This window comes from Paramormyrops kingsleyae, chromosome 18 (genome assembly GCF_048594095.1).
Source record: "Paramormyrops kingsleyae isolate MSU_618 chromosome 18, PKINGS_0.4, whole genome shotgun sequence".
Classification (NCBI taxonomy): Eukaryota; Metazoa; Chordata; class Actinopteri; order Osteoglossiformes; family Mormyridae; genus Paramormyrops; species Paramormyrops kingsleyae.
The window spans coordinates 8,988,990-9,002,806 of NC_132814.1; the positions used below are offsets into that span (position 1 = coordinate 8,988,990).

The 13,817-nt window shown below is 41.1% G+C and overlaps 1 protein-coding gene across 2 annotated transcripts; it reads left to right on the forward strand.

Moving 5' to 3' along the window:
• Positions 1-385: 385 nt before the first annotated feature.
• On the forward strand, positions 386-7,200 carry rsph4a (radial spoke head component 4A). 2 transcript variants are annotated; one of them, XM_023800463.2, is made up of 7 exons: positions 386-695; positions 1,428-1,653; positions 1,897-2,202; positions 4,167-4,616; positions 4,779-4,914; positions 5,470-5,587; positions 6,155-7,200. In XM_023800463.2, the coding sequence occupies exons 1-7, from the start codon at positions 592-594 to the stop codon at positions 6,387-6,389; spliced, it is 1,575 nt and encodes a 524-aa protein (XP_023656231.2). In that variant the 5' UTR covers positions 386-591; the 3' UTR covers positions 6,390-7,200. The 2 variants fall into 2 exon arrangements, with proteins under 2 accessions (XP_023656231.2, XP_072558436.1); XM_072702335.1 differs by having other exon boundaries at positions 2,029-2,202.
• Positions 7,201-13,817: the final 6,617 nt, after the last annotated feature.

A 13,817-nucleotide genomic window follows, 5' to 3' on the forward strand; every position in this document is an offset into this window, starting at 1 on the left:
TTTCTGCTGCCAGAAACTGCTACCTATATTTTTCAGTGTAGTAGCATTTTATGTACTTCAATTTCAAGTAGTCCCAACAAGCAACACAAAAAATACGTGTCCCGTCGAGTGCAACGGTAAAGTATGGTAGGTACCATAGTTACAGAATTCGGAGTCCGCAAGAATACCGGCAACATATTAACAATTACCTCAATTATTCGTGATAAAAATAACAACATGTGAGGGCAGCAACACTTCTCTGACATACGCGTGTGATGTAGGGTAGATTTGCGCATGCGCTGTTGCGCTTGGAATCAGTTTTTGTCGGGTAGGAAAAATGGGCACCTGATGCGTTTCAGTGAGGCTCGCACCTTAGCAACGGCGTTGTTTACCCTAACAACAGTTCCATTGTGTTGAAACTCCATTGCGCTGTCCCGGAGAAATTTAAGGTGTTAGACTTGGCATTAAAATATATAAAATAACATAGTTATCTACTCTCATGTAACACCACCATAATAAATCCAAAGTATTGAGCAGCTTTATTTCTTAGGTAAACTATATTGTAGATTAACTGTCGATAAACTGCAGTGGCAATAGACCAGTTGTTTCCTTATGATGGAGTCGCCAGAGGAAATGTTAAATAATCAAAAGGAACAGGCAGCGAGATCCCTCAAAGCTTTCATGTTGACGAACAGCACGAAGAGTAATCTTAATCTGTGAGTATTTCTTCTTTGTTGGATAACTAGTTGCTACTGTATCTAATGTAATTAATGAACTCTGAAGGTACACAGCAACTTCTCTTTGCCAAGAAAATAGGCGAACTTACACTATCGTAATATCACCAAGCTGGTACGAGTGCAAGTTTTTTAATGTTTCATTCAGAGGCTGGAGCCGATCCCATGCAGCCTATAGTGCACCGAGCGGCGTCATGCAATCGCTGGGTACATGCGCGCTAATTTAGATCCGTTTCTGTCTTTAATTCGAATTTGCAGGTAAGTCGGAAAAATAGCAATACATTATTATTATTATTATTATTAATAATAATAATAATAATCATAATCATAATAATAATAATTTATACAGCAATAATAAAAGTAACTTCATACAGTACTGTACTGTCCTCTAGCCGAGGAGCCGCTGAAGCCGCGCGATGATTTCAGGAGCATACAAAGTAGTGTTTGCGTTCGTTATTACTAACCATTGTATTTAACCTGAATTTTAATGTAACATGCTTAAACTTGGGCGGCATTGCAGTGATACCATATATTGGAGAACGCCCCCCCACCAGCAAATTCTAACGGGAAATACCGAAATAGAACTGTGTTTTAAATACAGCGGTATAATATCTGGACAGTACCGCCTTTTTAATGCAAGCCGCATGGGCTTTGACCAGCACTACGTATGATACCATAGAAGCACTTGCATTGAGGCATCACTTCCTTCCCCAGATATGATCACTTGGCCCGGTTGCTGACCAAGGTAATGGAGGAGCGTCCAGAGAACGTAGTAGATGTTATTGAGGACCTGAGTCGTGAGGTTAAGCGGGCGGGGCTGCAGAACACCCAGAGCACCTTGAGGGACATCCACGTCACCACTCCACCCCAGGTGACAGCCGAGCAGCAAAAGGTGCTGTTCTCTCACAAAGGCGGAGAAGATGGAACCCAAGAGGAACAGGTGTATAACAAATAATGGCTAACCTGTATGTTCTGTGTCAGTCAAAATTACTAAGAACGAGTGATCGCTGAATGAAGCTTCATGAACCATTTGCTGTTTTTTTTTACCCCACTGGATGGTGCTTAAGGTTTGCTTTGAGCCCTTTTTTGAACAGACAGCCCCATCTAGTGGGATCAGAAAATACAGCAAGTACTGTCCAAATGTGTGTGGTTGAGACACTGTCCCTGTTTTATGGTCCTCAAGATGGAGTCTCCTCTGCCCAATGTGGCAGAGCTGGCTTTTTACCTGGAGCAGGCTGGAGTGGGCCTGGGCAGGGAGGAGACATACCGGGTCTTCCTGGCACTCAAACAGCTGGTGGACACTCAGCCTCTTCAGCACTGCAGGTTCTGGGGGAAGATCTTGGGCACAGAGAATAGCTACCTGGTGGCAGAGGTAGAATTCCGTGAAGGGGAGGAGGATGAGGAGGATGCCCTGGATGAAGCTGGTGAAGATGAGGAGAGAGAAGCAGAGGACAGCAGAGGGGACGAAGAGGAGGCCCGCACTGCTGAGGTGGAGAACATCTATACATGTCATGGGAGGTGTAGTTATGATTGTGTGGATTGTTATTGTCCTTGATGTCTGATTAAGTGTAGCAACCTGGTACTTCTCTGCTTAAACACAGAAAAATGTTCCACTAGTTAAGCCTCTATGCTGGCTTAAAGTGACTGCTGCAATATATCAGTGTAGAGTCTTACAGTATTTAACAAGGCATTCAGCCTACTCTGTTTAATTTACATTAATTAAGCAGATAACATAATTTAGCATGCTTGGGTTGACATGAGGGTATCATTTAAAATTTCCATGACCCCCACTTCAGCAGGGTTTTACTGTCCCAGAATGCTGCTTGCAGTAACACCTCCCTTGTTGGTCGTTTGCGAAAAGCATTAACACAAATTATGCAAAGAATTCTTTTCCTGTACAACTTATATAGACTGAAAAAAATCCCAAAACTGTAGAACTTTCTTTGTCCATTAGGTGGTGCTGTCTGCCTGCATTGCATCTTTCACCATTTGGTTGTATTTGCCAGGCAGATAAAACTGCAGCTAAACAAGGTAAACAGACGGTTTAGGATGAGCCTGGATTTAGTAATCAAGGTGTCTGTAGGAAAGGGACTAGTCAGTATGGTATTTGGAAAAAGGACCCAAACCTAGAATTGTATAATTGCATTACCTCACTTTAGCATTTATTTTAAAGCCATCAATGGTAAATCAAAGATTTATTACAATTATCAGATTGAAACTGGTGGGGTGGCATGGTGGTGCAGTGGTTAGCACTGTTATTTCACACCTCTGGGACCTGGGGTCGAGTCTCCGCCTGGGTTGCATGTGTGTGGAGTGTGGATGGATGGATTTAAACTGATCATTTTTAATTAAATGTATTATGTCAGTTTTGAAAGAGAAGGTATAAGGACAAAGACTATGGATGGTTAATTTTAATTAAAGGATGAGGTAATGCACTGGCAAATATTACAGGAGGGAATTAAATGGCCTTATGTTAAAACAGAAAAATTACATAAAAGTATTGTGCAGAGGGCTGTTGAGTTGGAGTAGATGTGGCTGGGCATTTTTCTAAAAAGATGATCTGGGTGAGATTTAACACTGGTCAGAAAAGCTGCACAATGTGTAAAGAGGAAGTGCACAAAATGTGCAGAGCTACAGTGGCATTTAGTAAATAGAAGATGAGGCAGGAAGTTCCTTGATGGCATGGAAACTGAATCACACTAAGCGCAAAGAGTGCTTTTCTGGGGCAAACTGCAGTGCAGTAAATCATCCTGGTAACAAGACGTATTTTAAAAAAGGTGGTGGTAACAATGCATTACAGAAATGCTATTTGTTAGCAGGGGCTGTGAAACCACTCAGGACAGAAGCCAAAGTTTGGGTAAATCTTTGCAGAAAATTTGTTTTGATTGGATTGAAGATTAAGGCTGATACTGATCCTTTATCAGAGAAATGACGCAAAGCATATAGCCATAGTGATACTGGAGTCTCAAAAGCAGGAAGTTGGTGTCTAATCACAGACTGTACAAGAACAATTCGGATGTGAAAATCTGACAGACTTATCCCAAAAAGATTCACGATGGAACTTACTGTTTTTCTCATGATTTAGGCTGCAAATATTTGACTTTAACAATGTTTAATTTTTTATTTGTGTTTGTTTGTTTAAAAAAAGTTTAAATACATGAAATATTCAAGTGTTAAGGTCGTGGAAGAAAAAATATTTATTTACATCAGAAAACTTATTGGAAGTTTCATAAAAAACACTTTCTACTGGAAGTGTAAGTAGATTATATATTGTAAAAATGTACAGATATATAATTGATTGTGTTCGGAAAAACATGTACAATACATTTATATATCAGTCTCAATAAACGCAGCAGCAGTAATCGATAATTTGGTAATTTTTTTTTAACATATAATGCTGTTATTGTACTTACAGATGTATTTATTCTTTGACCACATTGTTGTGTGTTTCAGATCATATCCTTTCCAAAATCTACCTACAAGCCCCCACCTGTGGTTCCAAAGGAGAACAATGGAACAGGTGCCAATAAATTCACTTATTTCGTATGTAGAGAGCCGGGCCTGCCGTGGGTGAGATTGCCCCCTGTCACTCCTGCTCAAGTAACTGTCGCTCGCAAAATCCGCAAGTTCTTCACTGGAAGATTGGACGCCCCCATAGTCAGCTATCCCCCATTCCCCGGGAATGAAGCCAACTATCTGCGGGCCCAGATTGCCCGCATTTCAGCGAGCACACAAGCGAGCCCACTGGGGTTTTACCAGTTTGTGGAGGAGGAAGGTGAAGAGGAAGAGGATTCCTCCCGAATCAGCTTCGAGGAGAATCCAGACTTTGAGGGAATCCCTGTTTCTGAGCTGGCAAACTCCCTGTCGAACTGGGTGCATCATGTCCAGTACATTCTGCCACAGGTACCACAGGAGGGACTGCTAAAAATGGTTGCTAAGAAACATCTTGTGAGACTAAAACTTGTGCTTTCAGCATGGACTCTTAATGTGCAAATATGTACAGATATGTTATGATAGACTTTTGTGATTTACTGCTGTAGCAGTCAGGATGATTTCCCTGTTCAGGGTCGCTGTACTTGGATAAATCTGGCGGAGAAGCCTGAGGAAGAAGAGGACCCAGAGGAGGAGAAGGAGGAAGAGCCAGATGAGCCAGAGCCAGAAGTGGGGCCGCCTCTCCTCACGCCGCTATCGGAGGATGCAGGTTCGGCCTTGTTCTTCTTCCAGTCCCTGTGGGCTGCATGACTGCATGAACAGTGTCAGGGTTGCAGGCTTTGCATCATGATATTTTGTTGTTTGTTCCTGGGCACAGTTAGTATGCAGACATACAGACATGGACTGGTTAGTACTGCTACTGAAGTGTGACAGACATACACTATGGACTAAAGTATTTGGAGACCCATGGTAATTACAGGACCTCTTCATAAGCTCTCATGCAAAATGCACTATAGATACCTTCATGATACATTATAATGGTCAGTATAAAAATTAAGGATGCTTTGTACTGCATTATGAAGGTATCTTTAGTGAATTATAGATGGGAGCTTAAATCATAAAGCGTTCATAATGCATAATAAACATGGCCATAATGTGTTGTGCCTTTTTCTGAATATTTATAGTCATGTTTATAATGCTTTATGAATGTATTACAAAGTGTTAGAAATGTTTTCATAGACTCTTATAGACATTGCATTCATAGAAAGTGTTACCGAGAAGTTTTCCAGTTTTATTTCCCTTGTATGCCATCTGTTTGCCCTAGAGATCAACAACACCCCTCCCTGGAGCTGTAAGGTGTCCTCCAGCATTATCTCCAAGTTTGCCATCGCCGTGTTGTGCTCCAACCTTTGGCCGGGAGCCTATGCATTTGCTTGTGGGAAGTAAGATACTTTTGGTAACAGAAATGTTCTTTGCACATGTGGCTTCTAAAGGATTCTGGAACTTTATTCAGGTTCATACAGTTGCAGAAAAAATGAAGAGACCCCAGCATAGTTTTTGTTTCACTCTTTTCTCAATTTAAGTGTGTGCGTCTGTGAATAATATATATATTTTTGCAAACTGCAACCTGGTTCTTCTCTGTTTTTCATTATTGAAGGGCTTCTTCCTCGCTTTATGGTACTTCAGTCCTGCTTCTAGGAGCCTGATACGAACCGTCCTAGTAGTGCACTTTACACCTGCACTTAATGTTTCCCATTCCTTTTGAAGGTCACTTGATGTCATCCTATGATTCATGACAAACTGTTGGATAAGTTAATGGTCATATCTGGCATTAGAAAGTCGCTTCCGCCCTTTTCCTGGCTGGTTTCTGCAGATTTGTTTAAAAATATAGAGCAGTCTCTTATTTTTTTTCCACAACTGTAGTGCCAAACAGACAACACTAGGAGAAGGTGTCATCACAAACGTTTCTCTCTGTAATTGTTTTTTTTTTTCTTTCTTTTTTTCCACAGGACATTTGAAAACATATATATAGGTTGGGGCTCGAAGTTTTTAGCAGAAGGATATAATCCGCCAGTGCCCCCCCCACCCCAGTCGGAGTACCCAAGTGGGCCGGACATCACGGAGGCTGCTGACCCCAGTTTGGAGGAGGAACAGGCTTTGAAGGCTGCGCTGGAAGAACAGAGGGAATCTCAGGAGGAGATGGAGGATGCTGAGGGAGATGAAGATGAAGAGGATGATGACTGACAAGTATAAGCGAAAAGTGGAGCAAGAGCTGCAAGAATACTATTGCTAAAAAAACAGCTAATCTAAAGTATACTTTCTTCAATGTACAGCATAGGAGTAATTAAGCATTTGATTTACATGCTTAGTTATGAGTTTATACAGTATATATATAGTTATATAGGTTTATGTAATTTTTCTGTTTTAACATAAAATGGTAAATATGAATGTAGTTCTGAGAGGATGAATGTCAACTTGGCTGTTGGTGGAATAAAATTTGCACAGTTTTGGAATAGGTGAGAAGAGTTGAGTCAGGAGCCAATGGCAGTGCAGAAACACACTAAGGGCAATGATGATAGGCTATCACTGCTTACCCACCAATAGGAAGACGTCATGGTTCAGGGTCCAAACGGCCGAGAAATTTGGAAACCATCTGATGACATGTTCTCCTGCCCCAAAGCTACAGTCACAAGAAAGTGACTGATGGAACAACCATCTAGATATATCTAATAATTGATTTCCAAGCCCGAAATTCATTCTGAGAACCATGCATGTTATTTATGGGCTTTCATAAAACATCATGCATTTGCAAACCTTGCCAGCACATCGTTGCGTAACTGCACACGGCTTCTCAGTCTTCCCTTCCTTTCAGCTCTTGCCCTTGATCCCTCTAAGATTTATGTTGATTCAGGGATGCTGTTCGCACCAGTCAGCACCACAGGTCAGAGATTGTGCTGAATAGCAGTTCTGTGTGAGCAAAGTCCATTTCATGGTACTCTGAAATGCTGTTATTTTAAAGATGAAAATAAATTTGAAATGATATTGTACAATCGGACAGCAGGACTGGTTTTTCAACTGATTTTATCCAGTAAAAAATGAAAAAGTTTGACCATCAGGGAAGATTTCATTCAAAACTGTTAGCTTTCAAGTTTGTTGCTCATTTTCTATTTCTATGTTACCCATTTCACCTCAAATGGAAAGAAATTGTTGCAAATCCATAGCAGACAGAAACTGCATACAAAGAAAGATAGTGACCCTTTGTATCGAGTCAAACCCAAGGAATATAAATTTTGAATGCTCCTATTTAAATATGTATGGCGTAGCGCTCTGTATTTATTGATGAGAAGACTGGCTATTTCAGGTCAACTAAGAAAACTAACACTAACATAAGCACAGTTTTAATGGGCACAGAGGCTCACAGAATCTTTGTCTTCCTGATTATATGCATGCAAAATTTCCTCTTTCAGTCCTGACAGACTTAATTTATAATCTTTAACTGAATTGTTATTCAATTATCTATACTATTAATGCATAAGTATTTCACTAAATCATTACAATGAGACATGGCCATACATTCTGATTTCGACATTCTTTATCATTTAAAAAATCATTCCATTAATTGAACATCAAGGTGGATCCCTTAAAATGAAACCCTGAATATGTATGGTCTAAAAGATATTACACTTCATTCCACTCATTACAACCAGGATATGCAGAAGAGCATCTCTGAAACACAACGTGGGGCAGATGGGCTACGGTAGCAGGAGATCACACTGGGTTCCACTTCTGTCAGCTAATAACAGGAAACTCAGGCTACAGTGGGCACGGACTCACCGAAACTGGACAGTGGAAGATTGGAAAAATACTGCCTGGCCGGTGGAGTCCAGATTTTCTGGTTGCAGATGGTAGGGTCACAATTTGGCATAAACAACATGAAAGCATGGATCCATCCTGCTGTGTATGAACAATTCAGGCTGTTGGTGGTGGTGTAATTGAATTGAATAATTGAATAGAATTTAATTGAATTTTTATTGCCATCATACTGGTGTGGGGGATATTTTCCTGGCACACTTTAGGCCCTTTAGTACCCATTGAGCATCGTTTAAATGCCACTGCCTACCTGCGTATTGTTGCTGACCATGTCCGTCCCTTTATGACCACAGTGTTCCGAGCTTCTATTGGCTACTTCCAGCAAGATAACACACCATGTTACAAAGCTCAAATCATCACAAACTGGTTTCTTAAACATGATGATGTTCTCAAATGGCCTCCAGTCACCAGATATCAGTCCAATAGATCAGCTGTGGGATGGGGTGGAACAGAAGATTCACATCATGAAGGTTCAGCTGACAAATCTGCAGTAACTGTGTGACAATGTCATGCCAACATAGACCAAAGTTTCTGAGGAATGTTTCGAGCACCTTGTTGGATCTATGCCATGAAGAAATAATGCAGTTCTGAATGCAAAAGGGGGGTCCAATCCAGTACTATAGCAAGGTGAGCCTAATAAAATAGCCAATGAGTGTAGAGCTGACTAGTAAATTAATGGCTTAAACTCCTGGTAAACACATAAGCACAGATCACATGGAAGATGAAAAAACATGGAATGCCAGATAAAAATATGTCCACCGACTAGCCGTTCCATTTCCATTTTGCTTTCACTCCGCATGAGTAATGAACAATGTGGAAGAGCATGTTCTCTCCTGCTTCTCCAGGCAATATGTCTCTGCCTGGCTTCTCCCTTCTCTCTAGTTCCTCGTATTCATAAATCATTTAGGCTTTCAGGATGGCAAGTCTGTCAGGACACTGCTCAGAACCTTCACATTCGGCTGCTGATTCAAAAGAAAAAAATGTCTGGTTTGGGGGGTGTCCACCATGCATGTTCCTCCCTGCTGCATTTACCACTCCCCATGGTGCACTGGCCCAGATTTCCTTCATTTACCTTGTAATAACACCCCTCTTCCAACATTGCACGTCACCCCCACCCAGGAAAGTAATTTCCCATGAAGAGCTCTCACTTGCTTTCTGCATTCCCTATCTCTGATAGCAACAAATGCCTTGTTTATTTTTTAGGCTTGAAGTTAATGTTGCGGCAATGATGTCAACATCCCTGACTGGAATTCAGATGAGTTATCCCCCTAAAACCCCCTGAACTATTATTATTGACTGTATCTGCTTTGGTTATTGTGCGGTCCCTAAATCTTCCCACTGTTCTTGGCATTTTAATAACAGCTTTTTGGGGTTGGAAGGCACACACTGGTAGCTGAAAAAGAGCGTACACAGGTTTTCATCCTGGCAGATGCCTGCTGGGATGTTTTGTTCATTAACTGCCATTTTGACACTTCATATTTTCACCTTAGGTGCTTGCGAGACACTTTTATCCAAAGTAATTTATAAAGCTTGCCATCTCAGACTTTTACTCATTCATACAGCTTAATATTTTAAGCACCAGTTATAACTAATTACATTGCTGATGTGTACAGCCTGTTCTACGCATGAAGCAGCAACCCACATCCTTAAGTCCGTATCCTTAAAGGTAAATTTCATTCTGATTTGTTCTGTTCATCACAAATTTCCATCTTCTGAGTGCTCCTGCAGTTCAAAATCATGTGGGTTATCTGCCCTGGTCTATCATCATTGCCCTTAGTGTGTCTCTGCGCTGCCTTTTGCTCCTGATTAATCACAGTCCTGACCTGGACAAGCAACTATGGAAGATCAGTGGATGTATTACATGTAGCTCGAACAGAGAACTGCACTGTGACTAACTAAGAGCTAGAGGCATAGAGGGATACTCACCACAAACACTATATGGGCAAAAAAGGAACAGGAATTGGCCTCATAAACCACAGCCATTGCTGACATACAGGTGTATAATTAAGCACACAGCCATGCAATTTCCAGTATCAAACAGTGGCAGCAGATTGGGTGGTCATACTGAAGAGGTTAGTCAGCCGAGGACCTTCATTGGACACCTTTCCAGCAAGTCGGATCTCCACATTTCTGTCCTGCTAGAGCTGCCCTAGTCAATGGCGACTGAAGTGATTGTGAAATGGAAACATCTGGGAGCAAGTTCAGCTGCAAAGTGGCGGCCACACAAGCTCACAGAGAGGGACCTGATCACCCAACATCAATACCCAACCTGAATGGCAGCAAATCCCACCAGCAATGTTCCAGCATCTAATGGAAAACCTTCCCAGAAGAGTACAGGCTATTATAGCAACTGAGGGTTAGCCGGCTTCATATTAATACCCTTTGATTCAGAGTGAGATGTTGGACAAGCTGGTGTCCACATACTTTTGTCCATATAGTGTAAGACACAGAAACTGAATCATACACTACAAGTATTTTATGAATGCCGGTTAGCATAACAACTGGACCTGGGACTGTGGGAGGAAATCTGCCTGACACAGGAGGGACACACAAATGCAGCATGAGACTCAGATTCCCAATCCCAGTACCCTACGCACTGCCACACCAAGGCAAAGCGCCGTAACAGCACATCGTACTAAAACCGGGTCTCTTAGGCCTGTTTTATCTTATGACAAAACATCTTATTTGATCTATGCTGTGTTTTTACAAAAAACACTATCATTTATCTGCCTACTACACACATGGGTGGACAGGCAAAAACACCTCAGAAGGTCCTTTTTTCACTTTCAATGTCAGCGTAGTTACTGTGTTTTGCGTTAGTGGGGCGGAATACCTGACTCACATCTCACTATACCTTAACAATAACCTCAAACCAAACCAGTATTCTTTCACAGTGGGGCACTGTTGTCATTTACTCCCAGCCCATTATTACACTACGGTAATAGTGCTGTAAGTAAAGTGCAAGGTTTTTGGTTTTATCCCACTGGGAAGCGTTTGATTTATTTATAGCTTTCAGGGGAAAAGTTACAGAAATACTGGAAATAAACAAAGATGCGATATGCAGAATAAGCTTAATGTACACCTCTAGTCATCTCCTCACTTTTCCATTTGATACTATTTTAGCAACATTCGGGGTGTCATTAGAAGAGAAAGCAAGGGCATTCAGAGAGATGATGTAACCTTTTACGCAACAGGTAAGGATGTGACAGGCATTTTACACAGAAGTGCATATTCATTAGCCATGGTGCCCCTGGAACAACACGTGCATGTTAATTAAACCATATTTGCATGCAGTTATTAATCACCCAATGCAGCACAGTTTCAGATAGTTTCCATAATTGCACCATATAAATCTGCTCACTAATGCTTGATTCATAAAGGCAGAGGTTTACAAAGAGTATGTATGGTACATTATACCTTTACATTAACTGCATCTTTATAATTAATTCATTATTCATTCATAGAACATTCAATACACCCTCATAATGCATTCTTAGAACATTCATAAGCAGCATGTAAGTATGCTATCATACCTTAACAGGTTTAATAAAGGGATAGGCCTACTTTAATAACAAACATTATACATTTATACAATTATAATGCTTATTATTATCATATAATGTTTGTTAATAATGCATATTAAAGCCGTTAGGGCATGTTAGGATGTTAAGGTATACTTACATGCTGCTTATGAATGTTCTGTGAATGCATTATAAAGGCATTATGAAGGTGCAGTTAATGTAAAGTGTTACCAACCTTTTACTTAGAAAATGTATTATTTGCACAGTCACCCTGTCAGATGTTATGGGTTGACTTCACCACAGAGAGCAGTGATTAAATGTAAATAATGCATGAGGAACCTGTGTCACATTCCATATTTCATTTAGAATGGGCCATGAAATGCAGTTCAAACTATCTAAGCAAAGTGAGATAAAAAAAAGGGATATGGGGGCTAATTTTATATATTGAAGGCTGATTGATAGAACGTAAATTGGTTCACGTTCCCTAGGGTGGGTCAGCTGCCTCGGCCCCTGTCCAGCGATTCTCACTGTCAGCCAGGTGCATTCGTGGCTGTGAGTAGAACGGAAGCAAAGAAACGCTCTTCCTGGTCTGCTACACCAATCGATAGTTACAGGTTTAGAATGCATGCACATCCAGAAATATTTGTGTTTGGATGCTGCATGCAAAATTAACAGAGGAAATAATTGCCTTACATACTTTAGAGTAGCATATTGTTGTCTACGCAAAAATGTACAGGATATTTTCAGAAAATCAATGTCTGTTGCTCTAGCAAATCATTTTCTACCTTGCAATTTCGTAATTGATTCATGTCTGCACATAGTAAGGCTGCACTCCTTGAATTTAATAAATATCGCGATACATACTCACCTACATTTCACGATGAAGATTTGCGGTTTGGCAGCATGGTGGTGCAGTGGTTAACACTGTTGCCTCACACCTCTGGGACCTGGGTTTGAGTCTCCGCTTGGGTCACATGTGTGTGGAGTTTGCATGTTCTCCCCGTGTCGTCGTGGGGTTTCCTCCGGGTACTCCGGTTTCCCCCCCACAGTACAAAGACATGCTGAGGCTGATTGGAGTTGCTAAATTGCACTTAGGTGTGCATGTGTGAGTGAATGGTGTGTGAGTGTGCCCTGTGATGGGCTGGCCCCCTGTCCAGGGTTGTTTCCTGCCTCGTGCCCATTGCTTCTGGGATAGGCTCTGGACCCCCCGCGACCCAGTAGGATAAGCGGGTTGGACAATGGATGGATGGATGGATGGATTTGCGGTTTTTTTTTTTTTTATTAAAATATCCTTGCTAAAGTAGTACACTTTTTGTAATACATAATAATAGAGGAGATTGTAAAATGTCATTTGCTGAACACCAACAGAAAGACCACAGCAATGAGTGATAGTTTTTCCCCGCTACCATTCAAAATGCATGACAGTCAAGGAAACCATATTTAGATTTGAAAGAATACGTCAATCCTGCCTCTTCAATGCAATGCAAGTCCTTTCCCTGAGTGACAGGTATCCCAGGCACTTAACTGAGAAACATAATAATGATATTGGAGTAAATACTGATATTTATTCCATAAATAACACGGGAAATCATCATCCAGTACATGTTGGAAAGAAAGAGAAGACTGCAGTACAGAGAATTATGAAGGACGGGAATTTGTATTTTTTTCCTTATGCTACTACAAGTGGTTATCAGACTTGTACATCAGTAGTCTGGGTCATTCAGAACTAACCCCGAATAATTTGTCCAGCTCAGATGATTTAATAACCGAACTCTCAGTCTGAAAACGCCTATTCTCAGATTATGAATCTGGGTTAAACCCCAGGTGTTTTACGATCTGAGCAACGGAATTCAACAACATTCCCAGATGATTCCCATTTCTGCACTGCATCACTTCATTGTCACACGTCATATCGCTCTCCAATAAAAACAATTCAGGATGTGTGGTTTTCCCTAGTACGTCCGTCTCCATTTTTCGTAAAATCCAAACCTCAGTAGGGATTTGGGCTTAAATACTGTACATTAAGATTAGTATATTTTTATATAACCCCATTCCTAACATGTTCGCCACAAAGAGCACAACGATAAACCAGAAAACTGCAAGGTGATTAAATTAAGGACAATAAATGCTATTCAGTTTTAAAACCGGAGCTGGAAAGCTGAAAGCACTGCACGCAATAATAAATCACGAACTGTCAGAATATGCATTTCTGTCTTCTCCGTAGAGTCCGTAGAGGGGTGCTGCTTGAGATTTTGGACCCCATGAAGCCTATCCAGTGCCC